The sequence below is a fragment of the Palaemon carinicauda genome, chromosome 14, assembly GCF_036898095.1.
Source record: "Palaemon carinicauda isolate YSFRI2023 chromosome 14, ASM3689809v2, whole genome shotgun sequence".
In the NCBI taxonomy this organism is placed as follows: domain Eukaryota; kingdom Metazoa; phylum Arthropoda; class Malacostraca; order Decapoda; family Palaemonidae; genus Palaemon; species Palaemon carinicauda.
In genome coordinates, this window is record NC_090738.1 from 3,919,291 (window position 1) to 3,938,198 (window position 18,908).

General features: G+C 35.4%; 1 protein-coding gene across 1 annotated transcript in view; it reads right to left on the reverse strand.

The window, feature by feature from the left end:
• Positions 1 to 18,908, reverse strand: part of LOC137653847 (uncharacterized) — an 829,144-nt gene that overhangs the window by 323,220 nt on the left and 487,016 nt on the right. The window contains exons 40-43 of the mRNA XM_068387498.1: positions 17,943 to 18,198; positions 15,593 to 15,798; positions 15,346 to 15,502; positions 5,973 to 6,126 (exon numbers count right to left, since the gene is read on the reverse strand). Coding sequence (XP_068243599.1) covers positions 5,973 to 6,126; positions 15,346 to 15,502; positions 15,593 to 15,798; positions 17,943 to 18,198 — 773 coding nt within the window. The remainder of the gene's footprint in view (positions 1 to 5,972; positions 6,127 to 15,345; positions 15,503 to 15,592; positions 15,799 to 17,942; positions 18,199 to 18,908) is intronic.

The following is an 18,908-nucleotide window of genomic DNA, read 5'->3' on the forward strand; positions in this document are numbered from 1 at the left end:
AAGTGCGAGGAGAACCCTTTAGCCAGGTAATGATTGACATTGCGGGACCATTACCAAGGAGAAAGAAAGGCCACAAATATATGTTAACCTTGATGTGTCCAGTGACAAGATACTCAGAAGCCATACCTGTCAGGAACATCAGTGCCAAAGAAATCACCGAGAAGTTACTAGACTTTTTTACTATGTTTGGCATTCCGGTAATCGTTCAGAGTGACCGAGGAACAAATTTTACGTCAAAACTGTTTCAGGACGTGATGAAACTATTGTATGTGATACAAGGACTGTCTACTGCCTATCACCCAGAGACCCAAGGTGCATTAAAGAGATTTCATCAAACCCTTGAAAGTATGTTAACCAAGTACTGCAATAAAACAAGAACTGAATGGGGCATCGGACTACCGCTGATGTTATTTGAGGTACGTAATGCTTATCAAGGAAGCATGGGATGCAGCCCGAATGAAATGGTGTTTGAACGAGGAGTAAGAGGACTGATTAAAATGTTGCTATTAAAACGGAAAGATCAAGAGGAAATGGATGGAGAATATGTCAAGAATTTGAGGAAGAGGATCGCTGAGATAAGAAAGTTTTCCCTCGAAATCCTGAAAACGAGCCAAGGTAAAATGAAGAAAAGGTTTTATATGAAAAGTATGGACAGAACGTTTGCTGTAGGACAAAAAGTATTAGTTTTCTTACTAATAAGGAGATTCCCAATCACCAACAAGTCCCAAGGACCATTCCGAATTTTGGAGAAGATCAGTGACCGGACTTACGTTATTGAAACCCCAGGAACAAGGAAAAGTCAAAGAAAGGTACATGTTAACTTATTGAAACCATAATTAAACGAAAACGAGTCTGAAGCTTCACAGGTGTGTATGGCGCAAACCATTCCATCCATGGAAGACGACGACAGATATGAGGTAGTGGCTGTAAGCTGAGTGAATAATTCATTCAACATTAGAAACTTAGAAGAAAAATTAACTCATTTGAACTAAGAGCACCAACCCAAGAGGAATTGAGCCGATTTATTAAGATTCACTGAAATTGTCTCGGACGTTCCAAAACGAACCAAGTTGACGAGGCATGATATACACCTCAAGACCACAAAAAGACCATTCAAACAACACCCCTATCAGCTGTCGTCGTATCACTAAGAAGCTATGAGAAAAGAAGTGGACTATTTGTTGCAAAACGGATTAGCCGAACAAAGGGCTAGTCCTTATTGTTCTCCATGCTTGCTCGTGAAAAAACAAGACGGATCTTTCTGGATATGTATGGACTACCGAAAATTTAATTCGATCAGTGTGGCCGACAATTATCCATTGCCACTTATCAACCAAATTCTCGACAACATTGGACAAGCAAGGTTCATCTCTAGGATCAATTTGTTAAAAGGCTATTGTCAAATTCTCTTGAATGACAACGCAAGATTATTATCAGCTTTTATAACTCTGTTTAGGTTGTATCAATATACAGTCATGCCATTTGGTCTAATGAACACACCTGCTACCTTTCAACGAGTGATGGATAACCTTTTAAGATCGATTGAAGGAGTAGGCGTATATCTCGACAATATTATAATATATTCATCTACTTGGGAAGAACATCTCCGAATCCTGGAGAAGGTGTTTCAAAAGCTACGAGGAGCATACCTGACGATTAACCTGGAGAAGAGTGAATTTGGAAAGGCAACAGTTCGGTACTTGGGATATGAGGTCGGAAGAGGACAAATCACCCCGGTAGGTGCTAACATCGAAGGAATTATGAAAGCCTCAACCCCCCAATGAGGAAGCAATTGCAACGGTTTTGGGGAATGGCAGGATTCTACAGACGTTTTTGCCCTAATTTTTCGACTGTAGCTGCTCCCTTACAGACTTGACTAGCCCCAAGAAAAAATTCATATGGACCAGTGAGTGCCAGGAATTCTTCAACAGGATAAAGGCCATATTAACTTCGAAACCGATATTGCAAGCACCGGATTTCAACAAGAAATTCCTTATTCAAGTGAATACATCAGATAATGAGATTGGCGCTGTCTTATTGCAAGAAGGCAAGGATGGAATTCTTCACCCTGTCTGCTTTATGTCATCGAAGCTGAAGAAACATTAATGAGTATACTCGACAGTTAAAAAGGAACTACTAGTACTAATCACAGCGATAAGGAAATTTGAAGTTTATGTAAATAGACTACAGAACCAAGAAATTACGGTTTACTCAGATCCCAATACTTTAACTTTGTTAATAAAATGAAGAATAATAATCAAAGGTTAACTAGACGGTTGTTGTGTTTGCAACTATATTGTATTAACCCTGGATAGGTACGGTGGGTCGTTTGCGACCCCGAGCGTCAAAAAAAAACAGGTTTTTCTCACGTGACTCACCCCTGTGACTGAATTTGTGGGTGATCGACCTGCAGGAGGTGTCTCCCCTACACGCTCTAGTAGTGTCCAGATGTGCATTGCTGTAGCTGTACTCCTTCCCCGATTTCTGAGACGCGTCGGGGTCGTTCGCGTCCGAGTTTACCCTTCTGAGGTAGTTTGCATAATTATCAAAGTTATTACGTATTATGAAATTGTCGTAGAATGGTGCAACTTGTATAGGTTATCAGTTGTGGAAAGTCTTGGTGGATTGTTTGGCTACCATGTGCATGTTTTTTTTTTTAGTTAAAATGTCGTTCATCACCACGAGGACCATTTTACCGCGAGTGCCCCTTTTTCATTTTTTTTCATTTTTTTGCCAAGTCATTTTTCCGTAAGATATTGCCAAATAGTGTCGTAAAACTTTTGCTTGTTTAGTGTTGGAAAGTGTGTCTAGATGATCTGGCTACCCATGCATGACTTTGTTTTTGTCAGATACGACGTAGTTATTGGTATATTGGGTATTTAACTGCGGTTACCAATTTCTGTTTTTTTTTCAATATTTGTAAAAATTACTACGTAGTAAGGAATTGCCGTATATTATTCATTTTTTTTTCATGTTTATGTGTTAGAAAGTGTGCCTTGATGGTTGGGCTAACACGTGCATGTCTTTTTTTTTATCTGAGATGTCGTATATTAGAATGTCGGGCATTTTACCGCGAGTGTCCCTTTTTAATTTTTTTTAATTTTTTTGCCAAGTCATTTTTCCGTAAGATATTGCGAAATAGTGTCGTAAAACTTTTGCTTTTTTAATGTTGGAAAGTGTGTCTAGATGATCTGGCTACCCATGCGTGATTTTGTTTTTGTCAGATACGACGTAGTTATTGGTATATTGGGTATTTAACTGCGGTTGCCAATTTCTGTTTTTTTTTCAATATTTGTAAAAATTTACTACGTAGTAAGGAATTGCCGTATATTATTGATTTTTTTTTCATGTTTATGTGTTAGAAAGTGTGCCTTGATGGTTGGGCTAACACGTGCATGTCTTTTTTTTTTATCTGAGATGCCGTATATTAGAATGTTGGGCATTTTTCCGCGAGTGCCCCTTTTTATTTGTTTTGCATTTTTTTGCTTAGTCATGTTACCGTAAGGAATTGGCAAGTAGTGTCGCAAAACTTATATTTTTATAGTGTTGGAAAGTGTTTCTAGATGATCTGGCTACCCATGCCTATTTTTTTTTTTAGCCAGATATGGCGTATATATAAGTATGTGTTCGATTTTCCTGTGATTGCCATTTTTTTCGTTTTTCCCCATTTCTTTCAAAATTACTACGTACTAAGGAACTATCACAGAGTAATATTTCATTTATATGTTTATTTGTCGGAAAATATGCCTTGATGGTTTGCCTAGCACGTGGCTGAAATTTTTTTTTTCTGAAATGCCTTATATTAGAATGGCCATTTTTCCACGAGTGCCCCTTTTTATTTGTTTTGCATTTTTTTGCTTAGTCATGTTACCGTAAGGAATTGGCAAGTAGTGTCGCAAAACTTATATTTTTATAGTGTTGGAAAGTGTTTCTAGATGATCTGGCTACCCATGCCTATCTTTTTTTTAGCCAGATATGGCGTATATATAGGTATGTGTTCGATTTTCCGGTGATTGCCATTTTTTCGTTTTTTCCCAATTCTTTCAAAATTACTACGTACTAAGGAACTATCACAGAGTAATGATTCCTCTAGATGTTTATTTGTCGGAAAATTTTGTTTACTTTTTTCTTGATTGAATATCATCAAATTTTTTTAGCTAAAATATTGTTTTACATTTTTTTTTTTCGATTTTATTTCCCTTCAAAAAAATTTTTTTGGGTCAGAATTTTAATTTTATAGTCGTAAAATAATCGACAATTATCCAGCAACCCACCATACAATTTTTATGCATATCCAATAATAATTAGATTAGTAAATAACACCTTGAAATTGACATACCCTTCCTACATTTCAAGTGGCAGATTAGGGAGTCTGAGTCAGTGTGGTTGGCGGCCATTTTGTGGACATATCCGAAGCGTAAGCTGCCCTATCTATATATATTCTTGTTCCCTATAGAATTTGTGATATTTTGGTATATTTTTACCTGCATAAATATCATATTATATATTAAATATATGTATTTTTTTACGAAATTTCCAAGTACTCAAAAAATTACCTTTAGATATGGCCCCTGATATAAATGTAATTTACAAAATAATGAAGATTTTTTTACATATTTCTATTTTAGGATAACATATGTTTATTCCCTAAAAAAATTAGCCACTTCCTATTTCATTTGGGTACCCAAAAAAATTCATGAAATTTGGACAATTTTTTTTGGCCAAAAAAAGTTACCCTTTTTTTCTCATTTCAGATCTTCACCTCCATGGGTCTGACTTCATCCAAAATACATCAAGATGTGTCCTAAACATTCAAGAATCAATTCCTAAAAGGATTTGTGTATATATGTATAAACTTTTTTTTATGAATTTTTATGTCAGGTCTTTTTTTTTTCTACTTAATTTTTTAAAATATTTATAATAAATAGTTTTTCTGCAGATGAGTAGTATTTATCTTTACAGTTGTTTTAAGCATTCATTGAAGTTTTTTTTTGGCAAAAGAAAAAAGGAGGTTACTGCAAAAACTGATTTTTCAAGAATTTTTTTTGGCGTCGGGGTCGTTCGCGTCCGAGTATACCCTTAAAGGGGTGTCCGAGGACCGTACCTATCCAGGGTTAATGTAAAGCATATGCCAGGTAAAGCTAACGTGGTTGCAGATTATTTATCTCGGGCTAAATCGGTGGATTCATGCCTGGAACATATAATCTTTTTGGGGGGAGCTATCTTATGAAGCTGGTCTAGCATAAGAGTAAATATTTCATTCATGTATTTTATTTGTGTATTGAAGGGATATATAGCCAGCTCATGAGGTGAGTCTCACTCATGTAGGATTAAGTAAATGTGTGTAAATTACATAAGACTTTCGTCATTCATTTAGTTATATTTTCCTTCAGTTCGGTGTAAGTAAATTTACGTTATTTCGAGGAATCATATTCTTATTTAACATAGTTTTGTTATGAAGTCTTATGTAAACTTGTTTATGTATGCTGTATGACACACAAGCTAGGGATTGTGTCATGTTTCCACGTGGTTGGAAGAGATATGAAAACCCTAGATTAAAGTTTTATCTTTTTTTAAATGTTATGAGAGGAGGCGGACAGAGTTACCTGAGAGAGAGTTGCCTCGCAAGCAACGTTAGTACCCCTTCTTTAAATTACTAAGTTGGCAACCTTACGCCGCTAGAGCCATGACCCCACGCTACGAGAATGATTTACTAAAAATTTCTAGTTGAATTTAATTTAGTTAATACATGTATAGAGCCTACAATGCATAAGCAGCAGAAGAGATCCAGCCTATCCCTTTGAAGGAGCCAACATCAGCCATTCTCTCTACAGCCACTACATAACTCCTTTAAGCATGCTTAGTATATCCTCTCAAACGTGAATAGTGATTTCTATCCATCATATATCGTGTATAGTGCTGTTCGAATGTTGGTGATATTAATAAAAAGTGAAGTGCGTTAATGCAAGTACCTTTTAAAGTATGATTTTTTTTAACTGCCCCTGTGAGATTTTGGTTAAACAGTAAAGTGTATTTTTTTTTGCTTAACAGTTCGGTAACTTTGTGTGAGCCTAAGGACGTAAGAGTAATAGTTAAGTATATGTAAGTGTAATTCTGATTTATTCTCTAAAAGTGTTAAAGAGTCATTTATTCATTAGTTCTCAAAATTAGATATTTTCATAATATTATACGATTATGGCTCCCAGGTCTAGGCCACAAAAATATATTATACTATGGCTCGTGACTGGGAACCAAACATATAATATTATATATACCACGCCTGGCAAGTTAATCAACCGCTTGAATTCCAAATTTACTTGTTTACTTTCACATTAAAACTGTTACACTTTAAAATATTAATACACGAATTCTGAGACATCTAAATAACTCCCAGACAGCAATACATAAAACACTGAATATCCAAAGATCTCTTATGTACACTCAAAACTAAACTGGGTAATTACTCTTAAGTATTATTTAAAACTTACCATGGTTCTTAACAGGATACGAGCAGAATCTGATTCTAAACAATGGTGATTGGAATAATACACTTTTTTCAAAGATAAAAATAGTCTATATTAATTAACCCTGGATAGGTACGGTGGGTCGTACGCTACCCCGAGCGTAAAAAAAAAAGAGGTTTTTCTCACGTGACTCACCCCCGTGACTGAATTTGTGGGTGATCGACCTGCAGGAGGTGTCTCCCCTACACGCTCTAGTAGTGTCCAGATGTGCATTGCTGTAGCTGTACTCCTTCCCCGATTTCTGAGACGCGTCGGGGTCGAGCGCGACCGAGTTTACCCTTCTAAGGTAATTTGCATAATTATCAAAGTTATTACGTATTATGAAATTGTCGTAGAATGGTGCAACTTGTATAGGTTATCAGTTGTGGAAAGTCTTGGTGGATTGTTTGGCTACCATGTGCATGATTTTTTTTTTAGTTAAAATGTCGTTCATCACCACGAGGACCATTTTACCGCGAGTGCCCCTTTTTCATTAGTTTTCATTTTTTTGCCAAGTCATTTTTCCGTAAGATATTGCCAAATAGTGTCGTAAAACTTTTGCTTTTTTAGTGTTGGAAAGTGTGTCTAGATGATCTGCTTACCCATGCGTGACTTTGTTTTTGTCAGATACGACGTAGTTATTGGTATATTGGGTATTTAACTGCGGTTGCCAATTTCTGTTTTTTTTCAATATTTGTAAAAAAATTTACGTAGTAAGGAATTGCCGTATATTATTCATTTTTTTTCATGTTTATGTGTTAGAAAGTGTGCCTTGATGGTTGGGCTAACACGTACATGTCTTTTTTTTTATCTGAGATGCCGTATATTAGAATGTTGGGCATTTTACCGCGAGTGCCCCTTTTTCATTTTTTTTTTCATTTTTTTGCCAAGTCATTTTTCCGTAAGATATTGCCAAATAGTGTCGTAAAACTTTTGCTTTTTTAGTGTTGGAAAGTGTGTCTAGATGATCTGGCTACCCATGCGTGACTTTGTTTTTGTCAGATACGACGTAGTTATTGGTATATTGGGTATTTAACTGCGGTTGCCAATTTCTGTTTTTTTTTCAATATTTGTAAAAATTTACTACGTAGTAATGAATTGCCGTATATTATTGATTTTTTTTTCATGTTTATGTGTTAGAAAGTGTGCCTTGATGGTTGGGCTAACACGTGCATGTCTTTTTTTTTTATCTGAGATGCCGTATATTAGAATGTTGGGCATTTTTCCGCGAGTGCCCCTTTTTATTTGTTTTGCATTTTTTTGCTTAGTCATGTTACCGTAAGGAATTGGCAAGTAATGTCGCAAAACTTATATTTTTATAGTGTTGGAAAGTGTTTCTAGATGATCTGGCTACCCATGCCTATTTTTTTTTTAGCCAGATATGGCGTATGTATAAGTATGTGTTCGATTTTCCTGTGATTGCCATTTTTTCGTTTTTTCCCATTTCTTTCAAAATTACTACGTACTAAGGAACTATCACAGAGTAATGATTCATTTATATGTTTATTTGTCGGAAAATGTGCCTTGATGGTTTGCCTAGCACGTGGCTGAAATTTTTTTTTCTGAAATGCCGTATATTAGAATGGCCATTTTTCCGCGAGTGCCCCTTTTTATTTGTTTTGCATTTTTTTGCTTAGTCCTGTTACCATAAGGAATTGGCAAGTAGTGTCGCAAAACTTATAATTTCATAGTATTGGAAAGTGTTTCTAGATGATCTGGCTACCCATGCCTATCTTTTTTTTTTAGCCAGATATGGCGTATATATAGGTATGTGTTCGATTTTCCTGTGATTGCCATTTTTTCATTTTTTCCCATTTTTTTCAAAATTACTACGTACTAAGGAACTATCACAGAGTAATGATTCATTTAGATGTTTATTTGTCGGAAAATGTGCCCTGATGGTTTGCCTAGCACGTGGCTGAATTTTTTTTTTTCTGAAATGCCGTATATTAGAATGTTAGCCATTTTTCCGCGAGTGCCCCTTTTTATTTGTTTTGCATTTTTTTGCTTAGTCATGTTACCGTAAGGAATTGGCAAGTAGTGTCGCAAAACTTATATTTTTATATTGTTGGAAAGTGTTTCTAAATGATCTGGCTACCCATGCCTATCTTTTTTTTAGCCAGATATGGCGTATATATAGGTATGTGTTCGATTTTCCGGTGATTGCCATTTTTTCGTTTTTTCACAATTCTTTCAAAATTACTACGTACTAAGGAACTATCACAGAGTAATGATTCCTCTAGATGTTTATTTGTCGGAAAATTTTGTTTACTTCTTTTTTGATTGAATATCATCAAATTTTTTTAGCTAAAATATTATATTGTTTCACATTTTTGTTTTTTTTTCGATTTTATTTTCCTTCAAAAAAATTTTTTTGGGTCAGAATTTTAATTTTATAGTCGTAAAATAATCGACAATTATCCAGCAACCCACCATACAATTTTTATGCATATCCAATAATAATTAGATTAGTAAATAACACCTTGAAATTGACATACCCTTCCTACATTTCAAGTGGCAGATTAGGGAGTCTGAGTCAGTGTGGTTGGCGGCCATTTTGTGGACATATCCGAAGCGTAAGTTGCCCTATCTATATATATTCTTGTTCCCTATAGAATTTGTGATATTTTGGTATATTTTTACCTGCATAAATATCATATTATATATTAAATATATGTATTTTTTTACGAAATTTCTAAGTATTCAAAAAATTACCTTTAGATATGGCCCCTGATATTAATGTAATTTACAAAATAATGAAGATTTTTTTACATATTTCTATTTTAGGATAACATATGTTTATTCCCTAAAAAAATTAGCCACTTCCTATTTCATTTGGGTACCCAAAAAAATTCATGAAATTTGGACAAATTTTTTTGGCCAAAAAAAGTTACCCTTTTTTTCTCATTTCAGATCTTCACCTCCATGGGTCTGACTTCATCCAAAATACATCAAGATGTGTCCTAAACATTCAAGAATCAATTCCTAAAAGGATTTGTGTATATATGTATAAACTTTTTTTTTATGAATTTTTATGTCAGGTCTTTTTTTTCTACTTAATTTTTTAAAATATTTATAATAAATAGTTTTTCTGCAGATGAGTAGTATTTATCTTTACAGTTGTTTTAAGCATTCATTGAAGTTTTTTTTTGGCAAAAGAAAAAAAGAGGTTACTGCAAAAACTGATTTTTCAAGAATTTTTTTTGGCGTCGGGGTCGTTCGCGTTCGAGTATACCCTTAAAGGGGTGTCCGAGGAGCGTACCTATCCAGGGTTAAAGCACTTTGAAAAGAATTTACATAATAACAAAATAAATCACTTGAATTATTAAGTCTGAACAAAACTTAGATTAAGACAAAAATGATACGATCTAAAAATTATATTCGAACTTGACTTGACTTGAATACAATATTTAGGTTTGATACTTAATAAAAATAGATAACCAGATCATGTTACTAAATCTAGCCTTCCTACAGGGCCGTTTACAAAACTTTACACAATGCCAACACTCACTCTGATACAATGAATTTAAAATCACTGTTTTGTCTTATGTATCTTTTCAACACACGATTTGCTTTGGGGCACAGAGTCACTTAGGAGAGGACACACTATATGGGTTGCGTGCAAGAGTTGAGAGAGTTAAGGAGATGACAATCTTAAGGCTGGTAATCTATATTGGTCTCTGTAACCTTGGTGTCACTTTTATATATGAAATTCAGCAACTTCCAGAAACTTCCTGGACTGAGGTCTAGAAGCGTGAGGGCCAAGCAAGGCACCGGAGTTGCCAAGTATTACTCTCTTGAACGCTACTCACACCACGCCGGACGGCTCCCTCAGTCAGCTAGCTACGCCCACCCTTTGTCCCCGAAATAAAAGAAAAAACATCCTATCACCCGGCCTTTACGAAATTTCCAAAGCACGTGGTAGAGAATTTTCCAAAGCACGTGGTAGAGAATTTTCCAAAGCACATGTTACTGAGCACTCTCTCTTAAATATGACGTAATATCTCATAAAATACAATAGAACATTACCTAAGCCCTTGTTCATATCATATATGATCAAATAACACTCACAAATTGATTACATAAGACTGTAACAAAATTACTTGAAATAAAAAGTTAATTTTTTAAAATAACGTAAATTTATATATACTAACTTGAATAAAGAATACAATGAAATCTAAGACGAAAGTTTTATGTAATTTACATAAAATACTTACATCTACAGGAGAGGAACTCATTTTATGGGCTGGCTATCATCTCTTTAATACACAAATGAAATACAAATAAAATCATGAATAACCTATTCTATTTACTCTGCACTAGACCAGCTTTGTAAATATAAATTAATTTCTAGTGAAACAAGTGATTGTATAATCTTTTATAGAGTGTGTTTTAGTCTAAGGCTTAGTTCAGATTTAATATTTCGAGTGATTTAGTTTTGGTGCTAATTTTGAATTGTTAACTTTTTATAGAATATATTTATTTTTGTAATGTGTGTATTATTTTGATCCCCAATATTTGTTTCAGTACTTTGCTTGCATTCCTTGACTAAGAACCAAAGTAAGAGGTTGGTTTTAGAATAGTTCACGTAAAGTACATTTCACCCAGTTTTATTTTGAGTGTAAATTAAAGATACCTTTTAGATATTTCAGTGTTTTTATATATCATTGTCTTGTAGTTGCGTACTATTCTCAGAGCTTGGAGTTTTTCTATTGTGTATCAAATTATGTAATATAAGCCGATGAGTTTTAGAGCTCGGGAATTTACATAATTCGCTAGCTGTAATACAGGATTTTACACAATTCGGGCTGAGTGCATGGGAATTATTACATAAACTTTGCATTTTTTACATATAGAGACTAGTCCAGTCTTGGGTCACAGGACCACGTGTCCTACCTCATTTTTTTTTTTTTTTTTTGTTGGCCATTGCATAAGACCTTGATTCTAGAGCAACAATATTTTGATTACTTTTTGCATTTCTTGATTGGTTTTGATTATTTGCCAATGTTAAGATGTCCAATTCAACGTTGTAATTTTTGTGTAATAAAGTAACTAGATTAAGTTAATCACACCTCCCTTTATTCATTGATTGTGTCTGTAATATGAATATCTAATCTCAGGACAGCATACCATAAATATTGAAATGAGTGAGTCTTAATAACTTAAGGGTAACAGTGTGTTAGCTAGTGACATAGTATTCTCAGTGCTTTGAAGGTAAAGATCTTTATCTTTAACCTTACTTTCATACATCTCTGCTCCCCTCCATTGCCATTGTCTGCTATCATAACGTAAAATTCCTGTCCAGCATCTCACAGGAGTCCCTGGGATCATGCCAAAACAGAGCCTTAAAGTGGGATTGCTTTAGAATTGACAAAGCTTAAGTAGGCCATCAAATTACTTTTTTTCATGTGTGGAGTTGCTACGCCTCTTGACAGATCACAGTTTTCTATTTAGAGTGAAGGTTTGTGAACTACATCACCAAAGTTATTACCAAAGTGTCTGTGCCCCTAAGTGTTAGTGCTCCTACCCTCCCCTGTTGATCTTTGCTGTATGGTAAAGGGAGACATTACTGGAACAACAAATTCCCACTCAATATATAAATTCTCCACACAAAGGTTTTATTTTGGAACGCCCCTCTCCTAGAACAGCTGCTTACCATAGCCAGATTGTATGAGGAAAGTAGCCACTGAACCATCACAGTGCAGTAGTTAAACCCTTATCGAAGAAGAGTTGTTTGGTAATCTCATTGTTGAAAAGTGGATGTGTAGGCAAAGAAAAAAGGAGCGATAACCAGAGAGTGATCCAATGTAGTACTGTCTGGTCTGTCAAAGGACCCATTAGCTCTCTAGCGGTAGTATCTCAACAGGTGGCTGGGCCCCAGACCAACCTACTACCTTGAAAGTCTGCAAGATTGCAATAACATGGCTATACAAATGAAAGAATTAAAAGGATATTACTGGAATAACAAGGTACACAAGTCAAAAAAAAAAGAGCATGAAAAGGATAAAATAAAATTTCATGATGGAAAATGCAAATAAATGTTCCAAAATAAAATTAGGAAATTGAGGCACAGTTTCGTAATGCACTTAATATAAATACAATAAAAAGCCAAATATGAGATGATATTGAGCGAATAGATAAAAAAAATCATTTTCCTAAAAGAAAGAAAAAAAAGATAAGAGATATAATCAGCTGTAAATTCCGTACTAAAATGATTCCCAAAATAATTCAAACTGCAGTGATGACGCCATGGCAAATAATTCAGTGTGAGAGAGAGAGAGAGAGAGAGAGAGAGAGAGAGAGAGAGAGAGAGAGAGAGAGTGTGTGTGTGTGTGTGTGTGTGTGTCTACAAGATATTGTCAACGACTTCAGTTGGGCGACGTTTCAGTGAAAAATGAACCAAGAAATCCGTCGACCATGTGGACGTTCCTGAGGATTCATAGGAAAAAGGCTTAAGAAGTATTACACTATAAAACATAAATTCAAACAACCTCTTTCGGTGGTTGGTCTTCAGCCAGGGTGTCTTTTTTCCCTCGAAAGCCATGCGATAACTGACCTTGACCTTGTTGTTGGGCGCTGCCCTGTTTTCAAGCGTTTCAAAAAACAATTTAAAAATGTTAGCAATTAAATTTCCTTATTTAAATACATGCATTTATCATACAATCCATTTTATTATACACAATAGATTAATTAGTACTGTTTAATATATTTTAGTGCATTTTCAGTTTAAACTTGATAAAATAAATCAGTTCATGAATTCATCAACTGCACTATGGAAACCATAAAATAAGGCTTTATTATTATCTAAATTCTAAAGGACATGATTTACGTTGTAATTTCATTAAAAACTGAAATAAGGGGGCTTTAAAATGAAATAAAGAAAGCACTCATGCTGTAGGTTGTGTCCTTTTGTTTCAAGTAATTTTCTATTTTAATATAACAAATTTGAAAAATTATTTGTATTTTTTTAAGCAATACAAACCTAAGTCCTTTTAAATATGAAATTGTCTTTAGCGCAGATGGAACAACCATCCAAATAACTAACTAAGTACTGAAGTTAATGACAGGTGGTGAGCACGGGCCACTACGAAGCCATTTCCAGTCTCCTGTCAGACACTCTTCACTACTTTTTGATCCTCGGCTTATGATTGGCCTTAAGGAACCTTTGGGCAAAGGGAAAACCCTCAAAGATAATACCTTCTGTGATGCATCAAGGGGTGAAAGGTTTGTTCCTTTGGCCTCCCCAGAGGAAGAAAACCCAAGACCAACTCAAACAACCAACAAAACTCGACGGCCCGAACTTTGATAAAAGGGTCAACAGATTCTGAGCCCCTAGCCCTATCATCATCGTCTTTTTCATAATCTGGCTCATTAGGTGGGCCACACTGCTAAGAACTGATACCTACCCAGTTTTGGCCTAGCACCCCCCCCCCCCCCCCCCCCCCGACCCACCAGCTAAGGTGAGCGCTCTCCGGCACTGTTACAGGACCAATAGGAATCGATGGGAACCCACCTGATCCTGCTCACCCCAAGACCTCCATCATGTTGGGGTTCACAAGCGGGGGATTTGTCATATCCTTACCCTAGGTACAGTTTACCATACCTGACGAGGAGCTACAAGAGAATCCATGAGGTTATTAGGCACTGTAGTAGAAGTAAACTCAAAAGATTATCTATCAATTTGTTACGCTCTAAACGCAAACTCAAGATTTTCCATAAACTTATTAATTTCAACTGAAATGACTGTCTACATTCTGTTGTAAAGACTATTTTGGTACAAACTACCTTCCAGGAAATAAGCCTGGACTCGAAATCATTAGACCCTACACGTGTGAAAACCAGTTGCAAGGGAAGCAAGGATAACAAGCAAATTAGTATCAGGATCATTCAGTGCAGGAAACGGAAGAACCTGACCCTGCAGTGAAAATATATAAAAAAAAAATCACCATTTGCTAAGGATTTGTTCTTCTCCTTTTGAGCCCTCTTACATTGTAAAGACTTCTGGTGTTTAACATAAGCAATTATTTTGCTCGCAGACCAAGTCTTAACGCAAGTCAGAATGGATAGACAAATCACATAGCTTGCCTCTGCCATTAGTACAACTATCATGCAGGTCATACTCCCTACAACTCATCTGGATACAGCAAGGGCAGCTCCTTTAAATGGAAGATTACAGAATCATCCTGAGATTCCATGATGAAGAAGAATTCCAACCACCAAAAATTACCCCAAATTAATGAAATATCACTAAGCCTCTAACAAAGGTAATTAGATCTTGAACAAGAATCAGCAATCACTCAGGAAAAAAAAATCTTTCTGGGCATAAAGGGTAATTGGAAATTCAACAGAGCAATCAAGCTGTTTACAATTGAACTCAAATGGTGGTTTTAGCCGGCAGTGTTAATATAAGTACATTAGCCGGCAGTGTTGCCAACTGGCGAACAGACTAGGATGTAGCAGGATGCCAATTTTTTTTTAATTTTAGGTGGCTATTCGAGATTTAGGCCTAAATAAATTATCTTAAGGTGATGTTTATTCATCGTTTTATATTTCCTTGACCTTGTACATTCAATCACATCATACCCTCGTTCAAACTTGACGTATCATTCACTAAACGTGTGTGACTAAAAGACCCCCATCTCTATATCAATCTAACTCATGTTTGCACCATGAGTTCTCTTCAACTCTGAAGTGAATGTTAATATTATTAAAAAATATCCAGCAAGAGCTGCTTGGATTTTTTTTCACTTCCAGGTTTTGCATTTCCATAGAAGAACAACCAAATGACTTATACATAACTCTTTCATTGTTGAACTAAATTAATAATCACAAGGTTACTTACCGAACCATCATCATTACAGATCTTATCAAAAATTACATGAATTTTGTCTCTGAAATTGGCCTTAATCGTCTTGATAATGATATCGTAGATGCCTGTGACCTCCTCTGCAGCCATTAACCGATCACAAAACTCGCGGTATATTTCATGGACCCAAAATCTGCCAAAAGAATAATCATAGATCACCATTTTATGAAGAACACTGGCAGTAAAAAAAAAAATTTACATAATTATATTTGTATGCTTCTACCTAACAAAATGTCGTTTGGTCTCCATATTTTCTTTCCTCATAAAACTGACGGAATGGATAACTTTGGCAGCCGTAGAGAGGTTAAATGTGTAGTGGGCATTGGAGGGAGTTGGAGGAAGGATTTTTCTGACATGCTGAAGAATCTCCATCGTACCAGACACAATTCCAGCCACGACTGTAAACACGTCCGGAACAAACCCTCCGGCCTGGAATGCAGAAGTGGATTATGACAGAAGTGCCACATAAGAAATGCTTTAAACTTAAAAGTAATTCATTAGAAAAGTATTTCCAAATATTTTCTCTTGTCTTCAACTTTATTCCAAATTAAAGAAAGAAGTTACAGGAAATCCAAGCTATTTTCTACTGAAAAGGGAAAAGTATTAATCAGTCTCAAGTTTTATCCATGATTCATAAAAGGAAAATGTTATTAATTATGTCAAGTAATATCATTGTTAATCTAATGTAAAATTAGGATTTTGATAATAAAAATTTCTTATTTCTATGCAAAAACTGCTTCTTCTCCAAAAGCCCAGTTTAATAGGCAATTACCCATAAAATTTTAATTGTTTTTAGATTTGTCCCATTTTCTTTCACTTCAACTGATACATGTCTTTGTCAAAGTTACGGGCTGCCTAAGGCAAGAGCCCATGTCTTACACAATGGTAAGGCAATCTTACACCCACATTTGTCAAAGGAATATAGGCTTCTGATGGTAAATGGTAGGAAGCACAGGCTGTAGCATTCATAAGTATATTTTTCAGTTTCAAAGTCGACACTATCTCTCCTTTTTATACTATGAGTCAGTGGGGAGGAGGGTTGGCATGTATAAAAACATCTGGTGACTGTAAGAATAGAAATTTATTATTAACATTCTAATCTTTTCTATGGATCTCTGGTATTCATATTACTGACTCCCACTCCGATGGAGGAGGGGCGCAATTGTAAAGGAAAGAGAGGGATAAATTTTATTACAAGTAATGCATTAAGGTAATGGTTATTAACCTGGTCTAGATTACTTGTCAAGCTTACTCAGATAAACAGTTTGAATTATGGTTTGGAATACTGGACTTCAGATTGTTTAATAAGGTAAATAAAAATACAGTACTGTATTATAGATTGACTTTTTTAAGATAACGTTTTCCGAACTCTAGTGAACACTTACTTGAAACGCCATTGAGCTGCTGATAGAAAATTCCTAAAGAAATATTTCTACAAAATGAAAAAAAAAAAAATCGTTTTAAGTATTTAGCTGTACTCCTATCATATGTCTTCATGAATGGTTAACATGACCTCCAAGAAATAATTTCCAAACACATTACAGGCAATACAGTAATTCTAGACTAAACCATGGAAAGACATCTTAAAACATAGTATTAGTATTATTATTATTATTATTATTATTATTATTATTATTATTGTTGTTGTTTTCATTATTATTATTATTATTATTAGCTAAACTATAACTTTACTTAGAAGTGTAAGATGCTATAAGCGTAAGGGCTTCAACAAGGAAAAATAGCCCAGTGAGGAAAAAACATGTAAATAAAATATAAGCAATAAGTACCCTCAAGCAAGAGAACTCTAGTCCAAGACAGTGGAAGGCCATGGTACAGAGGCTATGGAACTATCCAAGACTAGAACAATGGTTTGATGTTGGAGTGTCCTTCTCCTAGAAGAGCTGCTTACCATAGCTAAAGAGACTTTTCTACTCTTACCAAGGCGAAAGTAGCTACTGAAGAATTACAGTGCAGTAGTTAATCCTGTGAGCGAAGAAGAATTGTTTTGGTAATCTCAGTATTGTCAGGTGTATGAGGAGAGAGGTGTGGAAAAAGTAGGCCAGACTATTCGGTGTATGTGTAGGCAAAGACAAAATGAACCGTAACCAGAGAGATGGATCCAATGTAGTACTGTCTGGCCATTCATAGGACCCAATAACTCTAGCGGTAGTATCTCAACGGGTGGCTGGTGCCCTGGCCAGCCTACTACCCACTACTATGAGTGTTTAATCATTGCCAGTCAAATGAGCCAACTAAAAAAAATATACTTAGGAATGCTATAACCTTTGTTTCCTTCAACTTAATGCTAGAAGAAGAAGCAATATGAACATCAGGGAAGATTCATAGAAATAACCCTATGTTTTATTTCCTATAGAATCATCTATATATATTCCAAAAGAAGTGTGAGTGCACACGACTTCTTGAAGACATTGGCTATAAACAGAAATTGTGTTTGTTGAATGTCAGCGCTTTACTTACCGCGATGTGATTCTAAGTACTGTATCTAATTTTCAGAATAAACTGGTATAACAATGAGAGAAGAATAGGTGAAACAGAAATAATGCTAGGCATACCCTGAGGAACACATTGAGTTGCGTTGTGAAAATCTTGGCGATGGTTTCATCGGCAATGGAAGGTGCAGCAATAGTCATGAATTCTGCTTGGCATCTCGGTTCTATTATGCTGCCAGCTCCTCTTCCTTCTCCATCTCCATCTTCTTTCCCAGCTTTTCCTTCTCCTTCTTTCCGTTTTCCCCCCTGGGATAGTGAAGCCCCACAGAACCATACGATGTCTTCTAAAGGTTTCTTAGTGATTCCATCGTTATCTATCCTGGAAATAAATAGATACGCACATTACTACTTATGAGGCTTATATTAAAAATCTGCTTTTTGATATTTTTCTTTATTTGTTTTATTCCTAAACGGAAAAAATAGCACAATACTGTATATCATAATTCAAAGATCTCAGATTGAGATGATATAACGTACATCACTAAATTATTATTATTATTATTATTATTATTATTATTATTATTATTATTATTATTAGGTAAGCTACAACCCTAGTTAGAAAAGCAGGATGCTATAAGCCCAAGGGCTCCAAAAGGGAAAAATAGCCAAGGGAGGAAAGAAAGGAAGGAAAGATAGGTGTGCCCGAGTGTATCCCAAAGCAAGAAATCTTTAATCCAATACAGTGGAAGACCATAGTACAGAAGCTAAGGCACTACCCAAGAATAGAGAACAATGGTTTAATTTTAAGGTGTTTTTCCTTTTTCTAGAAGAGCTGCTTACCATAACTAAAAAGGCTCTTCTACCCTAACAAGAGGAAAGTAGCCCCTGCACAATTACAATGCTGTAATTAAATCCTTGATCGAAGAAGAATTGTTCATAACCACAGTGTTGTCAGGTGTAGGAGGGCAGAGGAAAATAGGAAAAGGATAGGCCAGACTATTCAGTGTATGTGTAGGCAAAAGAAAAATGAGCGTAACCAGAGAGAGAGATCCAATTTAGTAGTGTCTGGCCAGTCAACGGACCCAATAA